This window comes from Grampus griseus (genome assembly GCF_964374135.1).
Source record: "Grampus griseus genome assembly, chromosome: 5".
NCBI lineage: Eukaryota > Metazoa > Chordata > Mammalia > Artiodactyla > Delphinidae > Grampus > Grampus griseus.
The window spans coordinates 36,133,931-36,160,384 of NC_138998.1; the positions used below are offsets into that span (position 1 = coordinate 36,133,931).

Here is a 26,454-nt window from a genome sequence, read left to right on the forward strand (position 1 = left end):
CAGTCGGCAAACCTTTAAGGGTAAACATGGCATGACTCCATTTATGGTTATGAGTTTCCATTCCAGTGAGAAAAGGTGGTCCTCTATCTCCAGATAGAGGAGCACTGAGAGAGGATTCTCCACAGCCATGATGGTAAATGACTGATGAACATCCAAGAGGAATCCTCTAAGCCATAAAGAGGCACAATTATAAACCACCACAAGCTTCTGAAGTTAAAGTAAATAAACAGCTGAAGTTAGATAAATAACAAACAACTGGTCTGGAGTAAAAATTGTACCCGTGTCTAGACGTGTTTTTATTAGTGTTTATGGCTCCTCTGTTGAAACCAAGTCTCTGCATTCTACCAGTGCCCCAGCCACCACATGGTCCCTCCCAGTAAAAAAGATCAACCATTTTTGGCCTGTAGAAGTGGAAATTGCATTTAATTAAACCTAATATTTGTGAATTAACCTATAACATGTTAGTGTTTTAAAGTGGTGCTTTGCTGTGTTAGGGAATCTTCTTTCTTTTTTCTTTTTTAAATTATGAAAGTATGATAACACATTTACAGGGGACTTGAAAAATATAGAACAAAGTTACATACAGTTCCACTACGTATTACAATTATTATTTTGTGTATTTACTCTCAGCATTTTGTAAGCATATCTGAAATATTTATAATTGTTAACAATATTCAAGTTTTTAATTATTCCTTAAAACAATGAACTCCTAGCCTGTTTCCTTATCTAGAGTAAGAGGAAACTACACTGAATTATCTCTAAGGTTTCTTTTGTTTTCATCATTTTGTGTCCATATGGCCAGATTAACTTGAGTACATTTGATCTGATAAAAACACTAATTTCTGCATATTTGTATCTTTAGTCCCTATGATTTATTCTTCATGCAGTATAACCACTTGCGTACAACTTTCAAAGTTCTAGGGAACATTTCACATGTAAAAGGCTTAATGTGAGCAGCCATTTTTTTGCATGAGGGCCAACTGAAAAAATAAATAAGTTTATCAACAAATTTCTTTCACTCAAAATAAATAGTTTTATTAAGTCCTTTCACATAAAATACATATTTTTAAACACAGATGACCTATGTTACTGAAAAGAATATCAACTTTTTTTTTTTTTTGGTAACTAAAATGTTAGAATCTGAGCTTATTTGAGAAGAAACAACCAGGGCCACATCCTGCTTACTTGTTACTCAGTTTGTGTTACTCTTTCAGATTCACAAATTGGTCTTCTCATATCATCTCATGTCAAGCTTTGAAAGAATTACACAGGATCAATACAGACTCACTTTACAGATGGGAAATTGGGATACTCAGAGAAACAAAGTTGACTTGCAGCTTTTATAGAGGCCAGCTTTCTGACAGGAGTCCAGGGAATAAGAGAGAGTGCAGGCTGCCTGGGGCCTGTGGGTTATATAATAATGATTTCAACCTGGAAAGGAGTGCACAGGAAGGATTTAACCAAGTTTTCCCATAGTTTAGAAGTGTTTCTCAAACACTGAGATTTGAGAGCTAACGAATATAATACAAAGGCCCAGGCTCATTGAAGTAGACTAGAACTTGGACCTCTGCATTTTCTTCAAATTCCTCTAATTCATACTAAAGTGTGTATGTGCTTGTGTGTGTGTGTACATGCATGCATGCATGTCACAGTGACTGTTTGCATATGTACTAAAGCAAATAAAGGTTAAAGTATAGCATGAAGCACTAAGATTAGATGACAGAGCAGAAGAGGAAATGTGGGAGGAAGTTGATACTCACTGACATGGCTTACTTGGGGATGATACAAAGCAGTGTTTCTCAACCTTTAGTCTGTACTAAAATTGCATGGAGAGCTGCTTAAAACAGAATGCTGGGCCCTACCCATGTCCAGAATTTGTAATTCTGTACATCTGGAGTAAGACCCTAGGATATGCATTTCTACCGGGTTCCAGGGGTTGCTGCTGGTGGTCCAGGGGCCATACTTTAGGACCAGCCGTGTAGACAAGCACAGCGAGTGGCCCTGAACCCTGGCTGCACACTGGACTCATCTGGGATGAGACTGATGCCCAGCCTCACCCCCAGAGATTCTGATATAATAGAACTTCCGTGGAGCCTGGATAGTGTAGTTTTCAAAGCTCCCCAGGTGTTTTAATGTGCAGTCAGGGTTGAGAACCACTGATGCCAAGGCTTCCTGGAAAAGCGGGCGAATCTGGGCTCCAGGAGCCACATTCAGTCCTGAGTTGCCGGATTTAATCAGTTTGTTTGTCTGCATGTCCTTTCCCAGGGGCAGGTGAAAGCAATGCACTAAATGATCTTCCTAAGGGCCTTTTCCCCACTCAGTATCGAGGCTCTGACTAGGATGCTTTAAAAACGCATTTCCGTGATGTACAAGTAAAACAAGCATTTAAACTCAGTTGATTTTTTTCTTAACAATGCTGCCCTCTAGTGTCCTTTTGGTAGAATTATGTTAAAAACCCACCTCAGCTATCAGTACAGTTATTTCCTATTATGTTAGATAGCTAAAAACTTGGGGGGTTTTTCTCTGACATTACAAAAAAAAAAAATGAAGTGGGAATTCCCTGGCGGTCCAGTGGTTAGGGCTCCGCGCTTCCACTGCAGGGGGCACAGGTTCAATCCCTGGTTGGAGAACTAAGACTCCGCATGCCCATGTGGGAAAAAAAAAAAAATTGAATATGCATTAAATTCAGTTTTACTTTGTGGCAACGTGAATCTCTAACTGTGGCCTCTACATTCTCTGCATTCCTCCCTGCATTCCGTGCTGCAGCCTCCTCCTCCCAGACTCCTTTCTGCATTCCACCAGCCCTTTCCTGCAGAGTCAGTAGCCAAACAAATCACGGAGCAAAGAAATCACCCCTCAGCTAAAGTACCTGGGGCATAAGGGCATCTTGCATAGGCTCTTCCACGCTCAGAACTGTTCCTTCTCACCTTTTCCTCACTTCCCACCTCTTTTTCACTTGATTGATAGTTTATTGAGAATTGAATTCATCAAACAGGGGCTCCCCTGTCTTCCTATGATGAGTTCTCCAAACCTCCTGAGGTCCCACCATCTTGCCAGAAGTGTCCTTCCCACCCCCAGGAGTGTTGTTCTCCTCCATCTCCCTGTGTCAAGTCTCTCTCCCTCCATACTCCCCAACCCTCTAGCCCACATCCTCAGTAACTCCCCTATCTAGATCACTCCCAGTGGCATACAGGCTTACTCTTACATCTTCCAGTTTTAAAATAAAACTCTCCTTTGACTCTGAGTACCCCTTCAGCTGCTGCCCTCTTTCTCTGCTCCATTCATTTCCTAACTTGAGTCTACCCAGGTTGTCTCTAACGCCTTCCCTTCCCCACGCCCATTCTACCACTGGCTCCAGCCTGGCCTTGGTCCCAACACACCACAGACACTGACAGCACTCTTTTCATGGTCTGCAGTGACCTCCCTGTCACACAGCCAAATCCTATGGACGCTGTTTTGTGTCCTTCTGACTCGAATGCTCGTGTGTTCCAGTCCTCGGGCACAGCTCCTGCAAGCACTCCCTATTCTTGATTCTGAACTGTCCCCCCATCTGGCTTCCTTCCTGTCCCTCTGGCTGCAGTGACCTCTCCCCGACTCCTGCTCTGGCTCTTAGAACCTCTACTCTTTTCTCTGGGCAGACTTCCCTTTTATAGTCTCATCCACTTCCATGGATTTAAATACAGTTAAAGACTGGTAATTAATAAATAGCTCGCTTCCAGCCCAGGTTGTTCACCGTGTCATTATCCAGTTATCTCCACTCAACATCTCCCCTCAGTCTCTCACAGTCATCTCCATTTTTGGCATGTCCAAGGGGAGACCCTGGCTCTTCCTCCCAAAACTGTTGCTCGCTCAGTCTCCTGCATCTCGGTGAATGGCCAGTTATCTGGGAGATCGCCTTCATTCCTCCTCGTCCTCGCTTGCCACGTTCAGTCCATCTGCAAGTCTAGGGGATACTACCCCCCAAACAGATTTTGATCCATTCATGCCTCTGTCTTTGCTACCACCTCCCGATTCCAAGCCCCCTCAATTCCTGCCTGGAGTACTGCAATACCTTCCTAAAGATCTTCCTGCTTCCTCCAGCCCCCCTCCAGCCCCACAGCACGGTCAGATAGTGTTCTGAAATGTTCTCTGCATCGTCATTTCCTTACCTAAAAATGTTAGTGACTTCCCATCAAGCCCTGAATAACAGACAAATAACACGGTTTGCCCTCTGCCAACTTCATCCTGTAGCCCTGTCCTCCTTCCTGACTCAGCTTCCATGGCTTCCTGATTGCGGGAACTCACCAAGCTCTGTCCAGCCTCAGGGCCTTTGCACGTGCTGCTCCAGTGGCCTACAATCCTCCTCCACTGTTCTTCACCTGACTGGTCCCTATTTATTTTTTGTGCCTAAACATTACTCCTCAGGGAGACCTTCCTTAACCAACTAAAATCGGTCTTCCCTCTTATTCCCTATCTCAGCCCCCTATTGGTTTTCTTCATAACATGTCACATTTTGTAATTACCTACTTGTTTACATCTCCATGTTCTCCACTCAATTCAGAACTCAAGGAGCTTTGTATCTGTTTTACTCACAGATGAACCCAGTGCCTGGCAAATATTAAGTTCTTAATACGTGTGTGTGAAATAAGGGAATGAAGGTACAGGAGGAGTACCACCTCCACTCCACCTTACCTGCTCTTGCCAAGGCCTCAGGAACTGCCGCATGGCCAAGCCACTGGCCAGTCCTGTGCTCATCTTACGTGATTACAGAATGGAGACAGGGGAGGCTCTCGGGCTCATTTTATTCTGTTAACCTCCTCAGTGTTTACCAACGTGTTTGATTTGCCCCAATATCCCCAACCCCCAGCATAGCAGACGCCCCATAAATCCTGTTGACTGGATGAACATCTCAGCTCTGGATGAAACAGGATGTGAAAGGAAAGGGAACTAGCACAACAATGGAGATCTCCAAAGAGAGAATACTTTGGGGCAGAGATTTAAATAATGGCTTTAGACTTCCAGAAATTTTAGCACAGGTACTCATTTCCATTTGTATAATAAAAGGAAAGAAAAGGTTTCATATAACCTTTTGTATCTCATTTGCTTTATCAAGGGAGAACTATCTTCATAGATTTAGTTGCTGAGTAATAAACTGATATTTAGAAGTCTTTCTCCAAGAAAGAAAAATATTTTTCTTATAAGCCTAGTTCTACCTCTGTTGGGACTCTGGTGAGTAAAAGCATTCCCATCTTCCAAACAAAGAAACCAAGGGCAATTTTAAATGGTTTACGTAAGCCAAATAAGCAAGCAGGCTAAGAGCCTAACCCTCGCTGTCTCGTTCCAAATCCTGTCCCTGATCAATTAAGACAGTGATTGCTGGTGAGAAATAAAAGAAGAACACATCTACTCAACTTGAGTTTGAAGGACACGTAACCTACCAGATATTAGTGGGGCAAGAAAAGCCCGTGGCCTGCAACCCCTTGAAAATGTCAGATGACCTAGCATCCTGGGTATTTGGCTGGCCTGCTTTATAGAAGAAATCCAACCGTGTCTGTGACTTATCACTCAGTTGAACTTGAGGTTCTCCACGCTCCTGGTTCTGCACCACATCAGCTGGTGCCAAGAAGATTAGCTCAGCTCCACCCCTCTGGGAAGGGGTTCATTCTCCTGTTTAGGAAATATGATGTCAAGCTGAAAGAGGCTGATGAGCAAGCAGGGCGGGGCCACACGCAGGCCCCAGTGAAATGCATGACATGGGTGTCTTAGAATGAACTTTGGTCCAAAGTGGTCAAGGACAGAGTAGCCCGTGCGGGCTGGGAGCCACTGTGGCTTTGGCTGTTTGTTCAGCATTTAATATGTTTATCTTTCTGCCAAACACATTGTTGTTGAGTCATCTCTATTAAACAGCCACCCTGAGTGAGTCTTAGCTCTGCAGATCCCACACACAGAGGCAGGCCTTCTTTCCCCAATGACCCTCCATTCTACAAAGTCAAAACAAATGCTTTCTCTCACTTCTCACTTTAGTGAGCGCTTAAGGTCCCCATGTTCTGAAAGAGGTGAATCATGTGTTCTTTTATCCAGCCAGGAACCCTGAAGCGATAAAAGTAAAGGAAGAATTTAAAGTGGTCATTCTGTTTTTAATATCATTTCATGTTGTTGCTGCAATCTGAAAATGGAACATCAGTTTACCCAAAAGTACCGGCCACCTCCAAACTATCAATATTTTATGTTAGACTATTATGTTATCACCAGTGTCAAAGTAATTATATTAATCCAACAAATAACTGCATTAAATATCTAAGCTTTGGGCAGGAAAAGGAAAAAAAAAAGACTGTATAACTTTGAAAAGTATATGTAGTGCTAACTATTTGGCTTTCCATAGAAATCGTTCGAGCCATGACACATGTGATAAACCAAGGCATGGCAATGTACTGGGGAACCTCCCGCTGGAGTGCCATGGAGATCATGGTAATTTCATTCCTATTTTTAAATGGCCGTTGAGTACCTATTATTGTTTGTTAGTTATCATGTGTAAGTTGTAAGATCTTTTGCAAACTTTCTTCACAATCACAATGGCACTAGAATTCTATGATCAATTCCATCAGTAATAGAGATGGATATGGGGGGTGGATCTCCTCAGCTCAGAATACAATAGGGAGGGTGCAGGTATCTAACAGGAATTGTGCTTTAGCATGTTCTCTGGTAGTAAGAGAGTAGATTTCTCAGCTAACGAGACATATGAACACAATATTCCAGGGTTTTTTTTTTAATGTATTAAATAATGGTACTGTTCATAACATGCTAATTACAGATCATTTTTATATTATATATTAGTTAAGTTTTATTTCTTTAGGAACCTAGAAATAGTCAAACTATGTTTTCTTTGTAATAGTCCATAATTCATACTTTGACTAATTTTCCCTGGACCTTACTGATTCCAAAACCTCTCAAAGAATAATAAGGATTTCCTGCATTGGTATTTCTTAGTGAAATTGATGGTCATAACTTTGCTTACTATTTGGCAATCTACATTTTTCTTGGTTTGTATTGATTTCACCAAAATGAAATTTTTTCATGCATACAGCCTTATTTCTCATCAGGTATAAATTCAGTTGCACTTTTATTTCTCCCTAGGAAGCCTACTCTGTAGCAAGACAATTCAACATGATCCCACCAGTCTGTGAACAAGCTGAGTACCATCTTTTCCAGAGAGAGAAAGTGGAGGTTCAGCTGCCAGAGCTCTACCATAAAATAGGTAATCTTCACAATCAAATTTACTGATTATTTTTAACAACAGGATGATCAGTGATCCAGAAAAAAATGTTACTGAAGTGCTTTCCTAAATGTTCCTAATTAACCTAGGGGTTGTCAGCAATATGCATTCCAGAGACTGGAAGAATCAAAAGTGCCTGTATGTAACCTCCAGAGTATCACTCGTGACAGCCAAGCAGAGCTGTAAATTGTGACTGGTGTACAAGCTGTACTCAGTAGGTGTTCAAAAAATGCATATAGAATGAAGGGAAGAAACAATGAATAAACGTATTTTTCATAGGGTAGTCGCTCTAGCCAAGAATGCATCTCTGAGTGGATTGTGACTGCCTTTCCCAAAAATTATGGATTTGTACATCTGTATCTCCTACTTTGCCTAGAACTGAGTCAAAATGGGAATTCAAGAACGGCTGACAAGCCAGGGACACATGTTTTTGTAGGTAGACATAATGACAAAGAGAGGGAAAAAATACATACACAACATGTACACGAGAATTTTGGGCATCAGAAAAACCTAAGTAAGCCACATTTTCAGGCGTACTTATTAAAACAGATTCCAGAGATAATTTTCTTCATAAGAAATGGGGGTTTACACGAGTGGGAAAATGCTGGGTAAGAAAAAAAGGATACAAAAGTTCAACAACAGCAATAACAATGGTTGTTATTGCTATCACTGCGTGTTTACTGTGCAGGGGGCGTTGTGCTCCTGCTTTGCACCAGGCACTATTAAGGCACTGAGTGAACAAGCGAAGAGCTGGATTTCTGTGCAAGCAAAAGTGTTTATCTCTGAGTGTAAAAAGAAACATAAATTTTGGTCATCCGAAAACTACGGATAAGCCACATTTTCAGGCTTGATTATATGGCCTGTTCCCCATAACCAACAGTGCACGTTTGGTAGGTTTATAAAAATGAAGCACGATTGGTAGATGCCTGAACTGTAATGAAAAGATTTATGCTGATATTAGCTCATGTATCTGGCCAGTTTTCCCCACAACTAACCAAGTCCTTTCTAAACACCCCGACACTTTTGATCCCAGTTTGCTGAAGTAACTTTTTAAGGTTTTTTCTTCTGTAGGCGTCGGAGCGATGACATGGTCTCCACTGGCCTGTGGCATCATCTCAGGAAAATATGGAAATGGGGTGCCTGAAAGTTCCAGGGCTTCACTGAAGGTATTTTCCTCCACCTCTAGGAAAGAGTCTGGGGATAGGAGCAAGGGAAAAAAGGAGATTGAACAGAACAGTTCTGCAGCAGCCTGTGGCTCCCTGGCTCAGGCCGAGTGTGGCCTTGGGCTGGCCGGTGTTCCCTGGCCAGCTCCCCAAGCCCTCTGGAGGTCTCTACTTCTGGTCAGGCATCAGTGCAGAAAGTTCTCCTCTGGGGACCAGGGGAGATGCCCAATGACCTGGTTGGATTCATAGACTCGAATTCCTACACTAATTCTTATATTCAAGAAGGCATTTCATTCCTCCTTCGAAACTTAGGAAACGTAAAATCCCTTTTCTATGTAAGAGTATCTAATTTTACTTTTCTTGACAAAACAAAATTTAAGCCATAGAGGTTTAATCCACATGTGGCAAACCGGTTGTAGTTGAATAGGTTTGAGTTTGGTTGACGTTTTTTAATATGTGAGCATGGGGAGTAAGGAGGGAGGGTTTGGGAAGCAGATACAGAGCCAAGCCTCTGTCACGGGGGCTCAGGGCTGGCATTTGCAGAGATCAACTCCGGCTGCTCAGTCTTGCAGCTTAATTTCTTCTCTGAAGCATAAAGATATTTAAGATCATTGACATAAAGTTACCTCCATTTAGAAGATCTTGATGATTAATTTACTTGGAGGGTACTCCAAAATCTCTCCTTGTTAATAACAACATGTCTGTTTTTTAAAACTTGAGAGAATGTTTAATAACATTAGAATCACAAATTACTCTGTAATGTCTAGGGAGAGAACATAGGCATTTTCAAAATTCACACATGCCAAAGGCCCCAAAGAGGAAGCAGAAGTCTGACACAGCCTCTTGTCTCCATCAGCACAAAGTCAGCACAAGGACAACTCAAGTTAAGCCCAAGCCAGCGACCTTTTAATCAGTGTGGCTGGAACCACCATGTGCTTCCCTAATCAGGACCTTCTCCAGACTCTAGGTCTATCACTTTTCTCTCTGCTGTATCAGTTGACCTATTAGCTTGTTTGTTCTCTAAGATAATACAACATAACTATTTCCTAAAACATGGTGACATGGTCCTGCTTCTAGTTTTGCATTATTACACTAATTATCCTAGAATATTATGTAGGGTCTTGTTTCTGAAAAATGGAAGGTTTTGAATAAGTCAGCAAAGAAAAACGAAAAGCATCTTAGGAAAGAAGGGATAAAAGGTGGATGGCAAGAAAAGAGTGAAGAAAGAGAAGCATTGAAAATTGTGATTTTGCTGAGCACCTACTATGTGCCAAGCACCGGGCTAAGTGTTTTTATTCATCTCCTTTTTTCCTCACAAAGATAAATGGATACAGATGGCTTTTAGCCAGTTGTAGCCAAGCATGTTGTCTTACATTCTTTCAGAGACTTTCTGAAAAACTCAAAGTGCTTCCATATATACCAGGTGTTTGTTCCAGACTATCCTTATAAGAGGGTAAACCTTTTCCAGATGCAGAAACTGAGCACAAAGAGATTAGATAACAATCCAACAGCATAAACTCATAATAGAAAAAGTTAAAAGTAGAACCCAGGTCTCCTGGCTCTCAGTGCATCTCCCTAAAGGCATTTTTATTTCCCTTCAAACTCAGGTTTCTAAAGGAGGAAGAAGTAGCTACTACACTGTATTTGAAGTATATGATTGGCTGATCTCCATCACTATTTGAGAAAAGCTTACAAACAGCTGAAAAGCTTTTAAAAATGCACTAACGAAAGGAGGAAAAGAAAAGGAGATGCAAAATATTTGAAGGTGACTAAGCCCAAAAGCAACCCGAAAAATATTTCTGTTGCTGACTTTTCAGCATCTGTTGAAACATCCTTAGCAATAAATAAGGACTCTCAACAGGTGAAAGGCAGCCAGTCACAAAGCACGCTTCTTTAGAGCTCTGCAAACCCTCAAGGCTTCTTAATTCATCAGTCCAAGTGCTTTCTGGACTAATATATGTACACTTAGAAAAACCACTTGAGTAACTAAAGCAAAAAATACTACTACTACTAATTATATACTTATATATATATATATATATATATATATATATTTCAACCTTAAGATTGAATGAGAATTATAATAGTAAAAACATTTTTTAAAAAATAAAGACCTAGGCAAATAGATAAATAAGATGGCAACTTTCACCTTCCCCCAAAATAGAATAAATGGTTGGTATTTCACACTGGCTGTTTTAAGTTACACCAATAAAATAAGGTTGCTAATACTTTGTTTCTGCTATAAATATTGAACTAGATTTGAAGGATAAACTAACTGAGTGTGAAAAAATACCTATCTTTTAGAAGGTAGTACTGCCCAGGGGGTTTTCTGGGAGGCTGCATCTGGCCCACCACTGTTACAAAGACTTCTAAATCAGTGTCATCAGCACTGACTCACCGCTGAGCTAAACACCACTACTTCTTCATGCCTATCAGACATGTCCACGTGGCTGTCCCATGGGCATCTGTCATGCCTAATGGAATCTGTCCTCACTCCCCAGAATCTACATTTCCTTCTCATTTAACAATGCCTCCACCCATCCATCTGGTCATCCCAGTCAGAAGCCAAGGCATTATCTCAGCTGCCTCTTCTCCTCCCTCAGTCTTCTTCAGCGGGGCACTAACTCCTCCAGTCCACATGCTGACGCTCTGTGGTCCATTCCTTGTACCACCCTTGTTCAGATCTTCATCATTGCTTACTTGGTTTGCTGCATTAACCTCCCATCTGGACTCTCTGATTCCCCCCCTCCCTTTTTCAGCTACCCACCAATTTTCTATTATCTATCTCAATTATGTGACCAATTATCTTTCTAAAAGATTAATCTGACTATATCGTAACCCTGCTTAAAATCCTTTAATGACTTCCCAATCACTGATTATAGGACAAAACCTAAAACCCACAAAAAGCATTCAAGGAAATACTCTTGAACCCGTTTTTCGTTCTTGTCTCTCCCCAAATCATATTACTTCATTTTTCACCCAAATGCACTGTACTCTTTTTTGCCTCCCCAAAATGCCCTTCTTTACATCCTGCTGTGGAAGCTCTCCTCATCCCTAAAGACAAATCTTGGTTGTCTTCACTCTGTGAAACCTGTCCTCACTTTATAAAACTCAGTTATTGGTACTTTCTTCTGTCATTCCATAAACACTTCTTACAGAGTCTTAGAATCCTCTGGCTGCAAGCAATAGAATGCAATTCAACCTAATTTAATCAAAGAAGGGAACGCATAGACAGACACTCCCTGGGAAGGATGGAGTGGGATGGCCTCAGGGGTGACTCCATCCATAGATTTGCACATCGTCAGGACTCTCCATCTCCTCTATTTCTCCCTGCATGTGAGTGTCATTTTCTTCTACTACAAGTGGGTCTTTTCCACGAGGCCAGGAGCAGGAATGCTGGTGACCGCAGGCTTACATCCTTCAAGTCATGTAACCTGAGAGAAAAGAGACTTTTTCTTTATCAGCTTCAGTCCAGAGAAGACTGGCCAAGCTTGGGTCATGTGCCAACCTGATAAACCAATGACAGTGGCCCAAAGGATAAGGTGCTGTGACCAGCTCACGTCATGCACCTATGGTGACCTATTTCCCATAAAGAGGCAGTACAAACAAGGCTTCTGAGGAAATCATTGAGGGGGCAATCCAACTAAAAACAACACTTGTCAAGTTACCAGACAATGATTTGTGAGTACCTATAGGACAGAAACTGAAACTCACGTTAACTCATCACAGAGCCTGGCACATGCTAGGTACTCAATAAATGGTTCTTGAATGAGTGCAATGAGCCATAACTGAGGATCAACAAAGTCTGATCAAGAGACGAGGTGAGCAGCTTTTAAATAGAAATTTTAAATAGAAATGAAAAGTGCAATAAAATTTATGGACAGCTCTTCCCTACTGTTGGGAAAATACCTTATAGAAAAATCATAAAAATATGTACCCTTCTGTCAAAGGTAAACCGGAAACATGCAAACTGAACATAGATCAAAGTGGGTGGAGAGGGGCAGTCCAAGTACTCCAGGTGTTCATATTAAGAAACTAAGGATATTGCCCATTATGGTACAATTTCAGAAGGAAATTTTTTAGCTCCAGCATTTTACCTAGAGATTTTCACCTCAATAGTGAAGACTCTGCTGCTCTTTTGAGCCAAAGACTTCGATGTTTAGATAGAAATAGTCAGTGATCTTGAATGCTAAATTATTCTAGACAAGGCCCAGTAATGAAATGTGACTGATTCTGTCCATGGCTTTACAGTTGCTCCCTGAGTTCTAATCTACGATTAACTAACAGACAACTGGGGGATTTGGGGCTGATCTCACAGACTAGTCCCACCCTGTTATGGCTACCTGTAATATGGGTGTCACACAGATAATGGTCACAGCAATAGGAGATGGCAAAGAAAGGGGCTTTTGGAAAATTTAAAGAATTTTGTGACATGTATAAAAGCAATAGCCCACTAATCTGTGGAGAAAAGCTCATTCAGTTGTTCCTTTGGCAAATATTTACTGAGCGTCTACTCAGTGCCGGGCCCTGTACTGAGGGCTGAGGATACAGGGACAGTCTCAATGTAACTCAGGGACTTGCTGGAGACAGACGTGAGAAGGGGTGAATTATGAAACTATGTGGAATCCACAAGCACTGTGGAAGCATGCAGGGCTGCCAGCTGAGTTGTACTTCTTTAAGAAGGAAGTGTCTGTGCTCAATCTGAAAAATTGAAGAGATCTATCTTTATCCTGTGGAACCCTGGTTTCTCAGATCCCTTCCTCACCACCATATTGGCTGAGCCCCTCTGGGCCAACCACTGTGTCAAGACTGGAGATGTTGAGATGAACGAGAAGCCATCCCTGCCTTCCACTAACTTAGAAAGAACAATCAACATGTAATCAAACCACTGCAGGAATAGGATTAAGCAAGTGGAATGGAAGATGAAATTTCATCTTCTGATTCGTGGATTACTGCCCACAGTCAGCAAGTTGGGTTTATTATTGCATACAACCACACCCACCACCAACCTTCTTACCAAAAACAGTTTCACTTCCATAGTTAATTAATATTTTAGTTAAGCCTCATCTCCTCCTTATGCTAACATTTTCCTACTTGTAAAGCAGTTAAAGTTATGTATTTCCAAAACACATTTGTTTCCTTTGGTATGAGGAAAGCAGTAGAAATACTATGCATCTACTTTTTAAAAACCCTAACCTAGGGGCTTCCCTGGTGGCACAGTGGTTGAGAGTCCGCCTGCCGATGCCGGGGACGCGGGTTCGTGCCCCGGTCCGGGAAGATCTGGGAAGATCCCACATGCCGCGGAGCGGCTGGGCCTGTGAGCCATGGCTGCTGAGCCTGCATGTCTGGAGCCTGTGCTCCGCAACAGGAGAGGCCACAACGGTGAGAGGCCTGCGTACCGCAAAAAAAAAAAAAAACCCTAACCTGCTTATGTTTTCCAGTGATTAGAGTGAGATTTATGTTGAGGGTGGGAAGAAAGGTACTCAATAAATGAATGTTTGGTATTTGTTACTTTTAGAAATCTTCCTAAAGATTGATGAATCAGTCAATCTTCATGTGTGTGGTATATGTTGAAACCTCAGGAACTCTCCTAGTTCTAATAAAAAGCAATTGTTCAAGAAGCACTTGGCTATTGGTTTTCAACCGTGGTTGTTTTTTTTTTTTCATTTGAATAACATTCAGAGATACTCGTCCTCTGAAAAATGTTATGAAACTAAAGTGCGGATCGGTGATGTTTTTCCCCTTGAGGACAGTAGAAGTAAGTTCAGGGGCTCTCTTGATGTACCCAGCATGCTGCCAGGGAAGGCTGCTCGGCCCCCATCACGGTGCTCATTGCTCCTAACTGTCCACCTACCTCATCACCACTGGCACCAGCCGTCATCTCTGGAGAGATGCTCAAGGCCACACTTCCTGCTGGAGGAAGCTAAGGTCTCCGGAGCCGAGACTGGGAAAACTCTTGGCCATCTCTCTAAGCAAGCTTCATGTGAGGAGCCAGACCATAAGCCTCTGAGATCTAGGAGGAGAACAGAACTGGGGCTGCTTGTTGTTTTTTCTTTTCATATCTGCAAAATCATTCCAAAAATCATAACAAAACATAATGCGGTTTTTTTCTTTGGAAATACTGTCTTAGAATGATGAAAAAAATACTTAAAAAAAACAAAAGCCAGCAGCCCATTGAAATCATATGGGTGGAGATTTTGTGATGATTGCCCAGCTTTCCACTGCCTTTGGGAAGGTAAAGGTCTGTGGTGGTAATTATGTCATGAACGCATGCAATGGAGAAAGTCTACGTTGCCACACAGGGAGATGGTTTTTATTATTGTCACTAAAACAGACTAACCGATTCTTACAAATATTCTTTTCCTTTGGGTGTTGCTGCATAGTGCTAGCTTTGTACGTAAGGGTCTATTGTTCCTTGTTTCATAGTAAGAGCAGAACCTTCTGAAAAATAGGGCATTGAGAAATTCTAAAATATTCTTTTTCTTATATTTAGGAAATCAGGCTCACTTCATAGTCTACATCAGGGTCAGTCTCTTCTCAGAGGTTTTAAAGATTAGTTTCTCATTTACCTTTTTAAGTTCCCTTGCCTTTTTAAGTTTCAAACGTTATACAAAAGGTAATACACGTTTGAGAAAGTGTTTATCCACTTTAAAACTTTAAAATGGGACTTCTCTGGTGGTCCAGTGGTTAAGACTCTGCGCTTCCACTGCAGGGGGCACAGGTTCCATCCCTGGTCGGGGAAGTTCCAAATGCCTCGTGGTGTGACTTTAAAATGTACTCAGTACCTATCAGTTATACCATTCACATCTGCTTCTAGGAGGAGCAGAGAAAGCTAACAATAAAACACTATTATAAGAATACTGAAGAGACTAGGAGTAAATTGAAGGCAAGAGGGAGAAGGATAGTTACAGCAGGAAATGTAAGATAATGACTTCCTTTGAGAAGAAAGCTTGGCACCCAACTTCCTTGACAACAAGGAAACATAATAGACCCTGGTGAAATGTAAATGCCTTTTTTCCCCTACATTCTAAGGGCTATTGCAATATGAAACATCATGTCCAGATGGGATCTAATTGATTATATGTTAGGATTTTAACAACTTTTGTGCGTGTCGATGGATCTGAATGGTGAGTTTTAGTCAAAATCAATCTGTCTTGAATCAGTAAACGAAGAAGGAGACGGTGGGGAACATTTCCTTGCATGAAGACATAGTCATCCTTGTCACCATCAAACAGAAAGGTCAGAGCCAAGAAGATTGAGGAATTCACCACGAGGCTCTTACATTTTATTGAATTAACAATCTGCATCAAACCCTTACCAGACATTAATATTTAAATGTTCTTCTTATCTCTAGTGCTACCAGTGGTTGAAGGAAAGGATTGTGAGTGAAGAAGGGAGAAAACAGCAAAACAAGCTGAAAGACCTTTCCCCGATTGCGGAGCGTCTGGGATGCACGCTACCTCAGCTAGCCGTGGGTGAGAAAGTCACTTGGGAGGGGAAGCCTTGCTGGATCACGGAAAATGAAATCATTCTCTATTGCTGATCCACATCTCTTGCATAATAACATACCTATTGCAGGGGCAGATGATCTCTGAAGCATAGACTCCTGGTTCATGCTATCTAAAATGAGACATAGCATTAGATAGGTTTTTCAGAGTTCCCTAGAGTAGTTCCACATGCTGAAACACTTTTCTTACTTCCTTCTCCTTTCCCTTATAACACAGTTTAAACAAGAACACGTCAGTGAAAACGCACACATCCTCACAGTGTCAAGGGTGAGCACCCCTGATCTGTGTAGTGACATCCGTTGCTTCTGGTTCAATTTTCCATCCCCGTCGAAGGTAAGGCGGGTTTGGTGAGAGGCTGAGGAGCAGGGCTGCGAGCGTGGCCAAGGCTACTGCCACATGGAAGGCCTATCCCATGGGAGCAGCGTCACCGCGAAACTTCCAGAGCCACGACAGTGGCTCTTCCGACATAGTGGAGTCAATGAAAGGTCACAGTCACGGGTAACAATTGAAAGCCACGTTGCACCAGAACCGTCCTGTAGAAATATAACGTGCACCATGCGTTTAATCTTTAAATTTCCAGTGGCCATATTAAAATAGTAAAATGGAAATAGGTGAAATTAATTTTTAAATGGATTTTATTTAACCCAATATAGCCAACATATTATCATTTTTAACATGTAATAAATATAAAAAGTTACTGAGATATGTCACACTCTATTTTTCATACTAAGTCTTCAAAATCCAGAGTGTATTTTACACCTACAGCACATGTCAGTTCAGGCTAAACACACTCCTGGGTTCAATAGCCACAAGTGGCTAGAGACTAGGGATTAGACAGAAAAGCATTTAAACTTTCAGTTCCCTTGCTGGAGAGTATCTGCCAGGCTCTGTGATGAGCTCTTTAATGCTCATCTTTTCTCCTTAATCGTGGGTCCCGCGAGGTGTATACTAATCGAGGTGTATACTAATCGTAGCCCTTTCTTACAGATGTTAATGGAGTTTTGCTACTATTATCTTCACTTTACAAATGAAGAAGAGGCTGAAGAGAAAAGAATTCATGTGGTAGCTATGAGAAAAGAATAAAATGGGTATAGAGTCTAGAAAAACTCCTAAGGATTAAAAAATAGCAGGAATTGGGACAAATCAGATACAGTGAGCCAACGAGATAAAAAGCTCAAGATAAGTTCTATGCAAATAAAATAAAAGGATATTTGTTAGATGCTTGACTCTTCTGAGGCTGGAAGGCAGGAAAATGGTAGCTGCAGTTAATAGTCACAGAAAGATGGAAATGGGAGACGGTTTTAGGAGGGAAATACCAGTTACCTAAGTATATGTGTAACTATTGCTGTAATCCTTTCTTCCAAAAAACAAAAAAACAAAGATTATATTTAATGTGATTAGTTAGCATGGCTGCTACTATGGCTTTAATGAGCCCAGTAAAAGGTATTAGCTATCGACCATTAGCAAGTTATTTAACCTGATTATCAATTTTCTCATCTGTAAAATGGGTATAGTAGTATATATCTTACAAACTTGTTGAGCAAAAGGAAATTATGTATGTAAAGAAAAGAGTAGGTGCTCAGTAACTGGTGAAGATAAGGATGAAGATGATGTTTTTGCAAAGAATTAGACACCCTCTGCTGAAACTCTGTCCACTCCTAGCTGTCATATATGGTCAGAGGCACAAGCACAAAGAGAAACACCTATTCTTAAACCATAGCCATAAATACAATCTTTAGGTGGTAACAAGAAAGCAAGTATTGAATCTAGCTCTGAAAGAGATAGAAGAACACTGTCTTTCTAAAGAGAAAATCTTTACAACATTTAGACTTTCACTGGATGTCAGATGTACATGACTCTTTACAGAGTCTGAGTTTAAATTAAAACGTGCTTTGTTTCTCCTTTTCCTCCCTCTGTGCCCCCAGATGTCTTTCTCGCCTGTCATTTTTTTCTTTTCTTTGTAAACAGGTAGTTTTGTTTTTAACCACAGAACTCTCAAACCAAGAGGGAAATTATTTCCAGGCATATTACCTTTGATCTGCTAGAAGCGTGTCGGGGGAGGGGAGATCCTCGGGCAGGAAACAAACTACTTCAACCTAACTGTGGGCTGGTGCCCGTGTCTCACGCCTGCACAGGAGCCAGCATTCACACCTTGCTCATAGACACTCTGGATGTGCCTGTGGGGGACCCTTGAGTAGATGCTAAATACCTGGAATCATCTACGTTACCTCTGGCCTTGGCCAGCTCTACCCAGTGGGTTCTCCTACATGGCCCAGCAGCCCATGGGGGAATCATGTGTTGCTGGCATCAGGTAGTTTATGGGCAATAATTCTCTCAGTGCCCTGCTTTGCCCTCAGAACTTCCACTAGTGCCAAAAAAGAGTTCTAAGTGCAAAGTAGGAAATAAGGCAGCCAAAAAAAGAAAATAGAAAGAAAAAGCCCAGGATCACTTGGCTTCTTGCCTTCATAGAGCATTATTTTTCCCACGTGGAAGGATTTAGTGATTGCCTTAAAAGGTCTGAGTGTGGTAACAGCTTAACAGTAGCAGTTGACAGCATGGCCTGACCAAATGGGGGCAGAAGAAGAGGTGTTCAGGGATGTCCATCAATCATCCACGTCTCCGTTTATTCAACAAACATCTAATGAGCACCTACTATGTGCAGGTGCTGGGCCGGGTGCTGAGCATCCAACTGCAAATAACACACACCTCACAGTCTGGTGGGCAAGTCAAGAAATAACAGATAATTTTAATATAGTGTGAGAGTAAAATAATTGAGAAGGGCAGGGTGGGCCGGAGGCAGGGGTGGGGGGTGGGTTTGGAAGTAAAATGTAGGAGCTCCCAACCCGGCCTGGGACTCAGGGAAGGACTTTAGGAGAAGGCGGTGCCCACGAGGAATCCCAGATGATGAGTAGATATTAGTGAGGCAAAGGAAGGGAGGAGGCAAAGGGACATTCCAGACCCAGGGGACCGCTTGAGCCAAGGGCTTGGGGTGGAGAAACACAGCATGATATTTGGGGTTGGAGAGGATTTACAAATAGTGCTGTTGGAGCACTAAGTTCAAGGCAGGGAGTGAGGAGACCGGAAGCTGGAGTGGAGGGCTTTCTAGTAAGGTTTGAGAAGTGAGAGCTTCACCTCACAGGACCAGGATCCTGTCAGGCACACGTTGAAGAATGTTTAGCAGGCAAGTGACTTGAACAGATTTGTATCTGGAGAAGCTACTGCTGGATGTGTGCGGGGTAGGCAGGGACAATCCAAACAAGATGTAGGAAAACCAGTTGTGCAGGAGAGATGGTGAGGGCCTGAGGGAGTGGACAATTGAACCAGAGCAGTGATTCTCCAAGTGTGTTCCCATATCCACACACTGGAATACTATTCCGCAATAAAAGAAATGATATACTGACCCATGCTATAACATGGATGAACCGCACAGACATTATGCTAAGTGAAAGAAGTCAGACACAAAAGACGTACTCCATGATTCCATTTAGGTGAAATGTCCAGAAATAATAAATCCATAGGGGCACAAAGTAGATGAGTGGTTTCCTTGGGTTGGGGGTAGAAATGGGATTAACTGTGAATGGGTATGAAGGATCTTATTGGGATGATGGGAATGTTCTAAAACTGGATTTTAAATGGTGATGATTGCACACATGATAAATGTATGAAAAATTATTGAATTGTACACCTAAAATGGGTACATTTTACCTCAATAAAGTTGTTTAAAAAAAAAGAGTACCTGTACCGGCAGCATCAGCATCACCTGGGAACTTGTCAGAAATGCAGATCCTCAGGCCCCACTCCAGACGTTCTGGGTCAGAAACGCAAGGTGAAGCACTGAGTAATCAATGTTTCACAGGCCCTCCAGGTGACTGAGGCATGCTAAAATTTGAGAACTACTGGATTAGAGAAATATTTAGGAAGGACAATCAACTAGATGACAATTAAAAGGGAATGTGGGATCAGAAAAGGACAGTGCCCAAGGATAACTCCCAGGTTTCTGGTTTGGGAGGCCAAGTTACTGGTGATGCCACCAAATGAGATTGGTAACCCAAGAGGGACAGGCTTATTAGTTAAGTAGCAAGAAGTTCACAGTGGCTGTGGGGTGTCTAGCAGGGACATCCAGCAGACACTGCATCCCTGGGCCTAGAGCAATATCTAGTTCCAGGCAGGTACAAACTGCAAAGTCTACTTGAACCACAGGGAGTTTCCTGGGCACCCTGGCTTCTGCATGGTGAGAAGGGGACTGGGATGTGAGGGGGATGCAGGGAGTCTCATCGGGCCTTTTACAAGTTTAAGAGGAGAAGGGTAGGGTGGCAGCTACACAGGTATGAAGGGCCTGAGGAGGCTTATTTTAGAATGGGAGAAATTTGATTATGCCTACTTGATAAAGAGAAAGAGGATAGTAAGAAATCAAACATCCAGGAGAGCAAGAGAGGGGGAGAAATAATGGATGAATCAAATCCAAGAAAAGGCAAAAGGAATGGGACCAGGGCAGAGTTTGGCTTTGAACAGACAGCACCCCATAGCCTCTGAAACTGGAGTATGAGTGTGTGTACTTGTGTCCGTAGGTGAGTGGGAAATTAAGGAATATGCTACCTGAGGGACTCAATTTTCTACATAAAGTAGGCAACTAGGCCATCTGCTGAGAGGGAGGAGGCCTGGGTTGAAGAGGGTTTAAGGGTAGAGGTTGCTAGAGGCAGAGGAGGGGTGAGGGGTTTGAGGGCTGATGAGAGAGACAGTCTCCCCAGAATGAACCTCGCATCAGGAAGAAAGGCAGGTCCAGAGAGGGCTGACAGGTCAGTGGAGACAGAGGACACAGGTACCCAGAATCTACATGGACTCTATGTAACAGATGAGGGGAAAGTGAGAGCATGAATGAGATGGAAAAGACAGATGCAAACAGGAATCCAGACGTTCGCCCAGGAGCAGTGTCAGGTGTCTTCAGGAACAAGACAGTGTTCCTGGGCTGGGCAGCTAGACTGGATGCCCCAGTTGTGGGGCAGAGGAGCCCTAGGCCCACAGTTCACGTGCACGGATTCTACCGAGTCCTCCACACAACAGGGGTTGCTGCTGACGTTTTTAATCCTGGAGCATGCTGTCCATCCTCCCCCCAAATTAATATGTTTTGGTTGTGACAACGGAAGCTACAAATGGTGTGTGCAAACTCATCAACAGTCAGAAGTGCTTTGACTTCCTGACCGACTGCTCTCTCTTCCCAGCGTGGTGCCTGAGAAACGAGGGTGTGAGTTCCGTGCTCCTGGGATCATCCACTCCTGAACAACTCATTGAAAACCTCGGTGCCATTCAGGCAAGTACTGCAGCCCTTTCCAACCAACTCCAGGGAATTTCCTGGTGCCTTTGAAGATGCCCCCAGGCAGTGTCCCATCTCCCCACCTCTGTCCTTCATTGTGTCACAGCTGAGTTGCATGAAAGCCCCTAATATAGAGAATAGGCTACCTGTTCCTAGATAGGGGAAGAAGGGAAATGGGGACAAAGGCAAAAGAAGCAACAGAACTTTCACAGTATGTGGATCCAGGGATGTCCTCTGCTGATTAACAGGCAGTCTCCTCCGGGCTCATTTCTCAGGATGGCTTGTGTCTGTGGGACAGTGTATTCTATGACCCAAGCAATGTTACACCTGACGACTGGGTTCCCAGGTCGAACCACACAAGCCTGCCTAATAACCAGCTTGAAATGTAGTAGCCGTAGGACAATATCCACACATCATGTATTTACTTTTTTCCCCACAAATATTTATTGCCAGTCTACAGTGTGCCAGGCCCCTCATTTCTGCTCTCCTAGCATCCTGGATCTCTCTCCCCATCACAGCACTTACGATAACATAGTATAATCGCCTGTCTCCCCTGAGGTCAGAGACTTGTGTCTTTCTTGCTTCTCCACTGATTTTCCAGTTCCTAGACTCTATGGCCCTTAGTCAACACTCAAGAAATACCTATTGAATGAATGAATGTTTGACACTTTTAAGACAAATAGGCTCAGAATTCCAGGATCACATCTCCCTAACAGCAATTTCAGGAGCGCCCACCCCCATTCCCTCCCCTGCAGGGATTGCTAGGCCTGGAGGGAGCCTGCAGCTGTACCTGGGGAGCCTGTAAGGCAGCAGGAGGGGAAGTGGGAGAGAGATGTTCCTGGGAGTTCTGAGGAGAGGGTGGAGGTTGGTGGCTGTGGTGACCATCCCCTGCCCCCAAAGGTCACATCTCGGTCCTGAGCCTGCCCCACTCTCAGCCCAGCCAGAGGCTGCAGGAACGAGCTCCTCCACTGCTCTTGCCGTAGCTGTATCACCTGCCCAAACAGAAGTGCCTCACAGCTTCTCCCCTGTCCATCTGTCCCCGAAACCAGCACTTAGCCCTGTTACCTCTCCCAGAAGGAAGTAGATGGAGGTGGGGACAAGCTTGATTAAACTTAAAATTTTAAAAAATCCTTTTGAAGAATAGCCTCGAATATGCTAGCAGATAAACGGTGCAGACCTCCTTCTCTACCGTCACCTTTCTTAGGGCTGTGCAGCTGGGTGATCATCTCTGCCTCTCAGCTTCTGAGAATTCCTCCCAGATTGTGGGGTCCCCTGTCCCTGCTCCCTCTTAAGAAAGCCTCCCCACCTTTTCTTATTTTCACTTGTGCTCTGGGAACAGATAAAGGCTCCGCAATGACGAGGAGGAAACGGAAACAGTCTATACACAAAAGCACTGAAATGCAACCCAGTGATTTCAATTCCACTAATACTCATTGAGTGCTTATTCTGCGTCTGGCACCATGCTAGGCAGAGAGTGTTCCGAGATAAGCACAGGACGGTGCCCTCAAGAGCTCACGGGCTGCCTGAGAAAGAGGGAATTAAGACTCACTCTTCTATCCCGTGGTTCATTCAGGAGATCTCTGAGAGCTTACTCTGTACTCAGCACTGGGGACACCACAGGAAACCAGAAAGATATTACCCAGCCTTCAAGGAGCTTATATTCCAGTGGCAGAGGCACATGATAAAGAAACATATAAAATAATTTCAAGTGAGAAGGTTTACTAAGTAACTAAAGATGGTATTGTAATAGAGACTAACTGGGAAATGAGTGAGCCCACTTTAGATAATGTCCTTGCCAAAAGCTCCTCTGGGATATGCTTATTCTGAAGCCTTCAAGTGGAGGATGCAGCACGTGAAAAGCCCTGGAAGGAGCAGACACACAGAAGAGCAGTACAAAGGCCCTGAGACGCAGACGCACTTGGCTTTTTCCAGGAAGCACCAGCCTAAGGCGAATGCGGTCAACATGCAGTGAGCATAAAGGACGGTGGGCGCGGGCAGGGGACAGGTCACACGGAACACTAGAGAAGTCAGAATTTTGTTCTACTCACAGCAAATCCTTTGGAGGGTTTTAAGAGGAGGAAGATTGCTTTGGCTGTTGTGTGAAAAGCAGAATGAAGAAAGGCAAGGACAGGTTGTCCGGGTGACGGGTGATGGTGGCTTGGACTAGCAAGGATGGTGGCCATGAAGGTCAAGGAGTCTGTAGGTTTTGGAAAGAGAGGCATGACTTGCAGATGGCTTGGCAAGAAAAAGGATTCCTGTCAGCTAATAGAGTGATGGCTGCCATTCCAAGGGGGGACTCACACTGCCTGGGACGGTAAAAAAGAGAAAAGGTAGTTCCTGGGCTGTGGCAATACTCCAGGTAGCCAAAGATAACATTTCAGAGGAAAACTGAGGCAGTCATCTTGCCAAAGCACTTCCTCCCTAGCAAGGCTCTGGCTGGTGGCACGATGGGGCTTCCATGCGCAAAGGGTAAGAGAAAAGGGATGTTGTCCAAGCAGGGAGGCTGCTACCAGGAAGGTTTACCTTCCCTTTTCCCTTTCTACTCCACCTCCCGTGAGCCCAGCGCCACAGATTCCACCCTTGGCAGGCTGTAACCGGGCCCCTTGATGTGGTGAGAGTAGATTGTGTGGCTGGGGGCTCCCTGCAGCAGTTGGTGGGACTGGATAGAAAGAGTGCAGTGCCAGCATCTATAAGGAAAAGAAGTTTCTAATGGGCACAGGAAGGCAGCTGCTCCAAGAAGTGAATGTGCCTAACGTGAGCATAAACTGGAGAGGCATTTATAAATCAGAGCCTCAAGAGATGAGAGGCTGGAGAGGAGCCACAGCTGCAGGCAGCCCATCACCTGCACAGGTCCCCACCCTCCAGCCTTAAAGCACCTCGAGGCTCCCCACCATCCACTCAGAGAAGTCCAGGCTCCTCAGCAGTCGGGCCTTCCCGTCCACGGCTCATCTCCCCTCCCCTCCCTTCCCTGGGATCCTAATCCCCAGAATAGTGGCCCTCCTCCTGCGAAGTGTCCACCACCCCAGGCTGGCCAAATCCGGCTCCATCCCCAAGGTCCATCTTGACAGTGACCCAGTCCTGGGAGAGCTCCCCTAATGCCTCCAGCCAGCAACGCTAGCCAGACCTCCCCTCACCCACCAATTACTGCAGTCAGGATACTACTACGCGTGCAATTTGCTAGCTCATGGGATGTTTGTGTGACCTGCAGCGACGAAAATGTTTTAAAACAGTTGCCAACATTAAAAAATTGGGCAACTTCCCATAAAATTCTTAATGTATGGCTTCTCTTGAACATTTAGGTCTTATAACACTATTATTTTTTCATGTTTTATTCAAGTACTTTTATGGTTTCATTTTACTAATGTTTAGATCTCTTTTCTTATTGGTGTAGTGAATGAAGAGGTTTTTTCCTCACATGGCTAGCCCACTGTATTCTAGACACAAAACTTCCAACCAGCTTCTAGATTTGAGTCTCAGTGTTGCAGTCTCACATTTAAATCGCACAGTAACTGAGATCCTCTGATGCTCCAAGGCTAGTGGGAAACCAAATGTGCTTTAGCTTCATTCAGAGAGGAAAATGTTACCAGACCAGTGAGGAAGGAGCTCTACCACGCTGCCAAACCCTGAGGCTTCTGGGGAGAGCATGTGAGTGGAGACAAGGTCACGCTGGCCAACATGACTGCAGCAGAGGAAGGGTGAGGTGGAAACCTCAGAATCAGTCATCATGAATGTATTTCACCACAGACTCCACACAGGCTCAGACTATTCCTGCAAGAAGCCTGCCTCTGCCCCTTGTCTTATGGTGTAATGTGTGCCCTTGGCCCACTTCTTGCAATAAATGCTAGCTGGCCCTAGATGATCTCATCCTTCCCCAGGGCTTCATTGAGCATGACCGTGCAAATGACTTGCAAATTCTCAACTCCAGTCCTTCCACTGCCACTAAGCTCCACAGCTGCCCTTCTGGCTGCCTGCAAGTCACTTCTACGTGGGATCCCAAAGGCACCTTCACCTCAGCATATCCTACCCCAAACTTAGGCTCCAAACTTCTCCTCCTGTGGTCTCTCAACAATTAATTACCTACGCCAGCATCTTCCTAGTCACCCAGTCGTGAGATCACCATCAGCCTCCAGAATGTCCCGCAGAGGCACTCTCCTTTTCTCCTCCACCGCCACTGTCCAGTTAAGGCTCTCAGTGTCTGGCTAGGACTGCAACAAATTTCTAACATGTGTCCCCTTTCAATCTCCTTCCAACTCTTCCTTCAGAATACCTCCATGTGTCTGATGGGGTCACTCCCAGCTAAGAAGTCCTGAGAAGTTCCCCACCACCTACAGCATAAAGTCCCAACTCCAAAAAATGGCATTCAAGGCCTTCCGCTGTTTACCTCAACTTCCCTTTCCTCTATTCCCACCATCCCCACCCCTCCCCCACTCACTCTACACTTGTATCACCCCGTTTCACAGACTTTTCACTTCTTCATGCTGTTCCATCTACCTGGGATGCCTGTTAACCTGTGGCCATCCTTCACCAGGATTCTGTCCACCAGCTGGACTGAATCTCTCCTTAGTCTCTAGACCTGTGCTATCCACTACTGTAGCCTCTGGCCACCTGTGGCTATTAAAGCTAATCCAAATGGAGATGCGCTCCAAGTGTAAAATGTACCCTAGATTTCAAAGATTTAGTACTTAAAAACATGTAAAGCATCTAATAGTATTCTATACTGACTACCTGTTCAAATGATATTTCGAATATAATGGAGTAAAACATGTATTAATTTCACCTGCTTTCCACTTTCATTACTGTGGCCACTAGAAAATCTAAATTTACATATATGGCTCTCATTTCTATTGGACAGAGCTGCTCTAGATATTCTATATTTCTATGAGCCTTCATTTACTCAGTCAACCAATAATTATGAGCACCTACTATGGGCCAAGTACTCTTACGGGCTCTGGAGATAAAGTGTGAACAAAACAAGGCCCCTGACCTTAGGGAGCTTCCTGTCTGCTGGGGAGGTAGCATTCTGGTGGTGGTTTATAAATGTATCCAATTCTAGATGACTTTGCTTAATATTGAGCACAAAGAACAAGTACCAAGTACTAACCACATTCTTTGTTCCTCTCATGCTCTCAGGTTCTCCCAAAGATGACATCACACGTGGTAAATGAGATCGATAACATATTGCGCAACAAGCCCTACAGCAAAAAGGACTATAGATCATAA

At 43.6% G+C, this 26,454-nt stretch overlaps 1 protein-coding gene across 5 annotated transcripts in view; it reads left to right on the forward strand.

Annotated features, from left to right (window-relative positions):
- The window catches only part of KCNAB1 (potassium voltage-gated channel subfamily A regulatory beta subunit 1), a gene marked incomplete at both ends in the record, with an annotated part of 422,539 nt that extends 396,085 nt beyond the window's left edge, over positions 1 to 26,454 (forward strand). For all 5 annotated transcript variants that reach the window (XM_082654936.1, XM_082654939.1, XM_082654937.1 and 2 more), the window contains 6 exons: positions 6,362 to 6,447; positions 7,114 to 7,234; positions 8,324 to 8,418; positions 15,770 to 15,890; positions 21,143 to 21,231; positions 26,365 to 26,454. In XM_082654936.1, coding sequence (XP_082511062.1) covers positions 6,362 to 6,447; positions 7,114 to 7,234; positions 8,324 to 8,418; positions 15,770 to 15,890; positions 21,143 to 21,231; positions 26,365 to 26,454 — 602 coding nt within the window. The remainder of the gene's footprint in view (positions 1 to 6,361; positions 6,448 to 7,113; positions 7,235 to 8,323; positions 8,419 to 15,769; positions 15,891 to 21,142; positions 21,232 to 26,364) is intronic.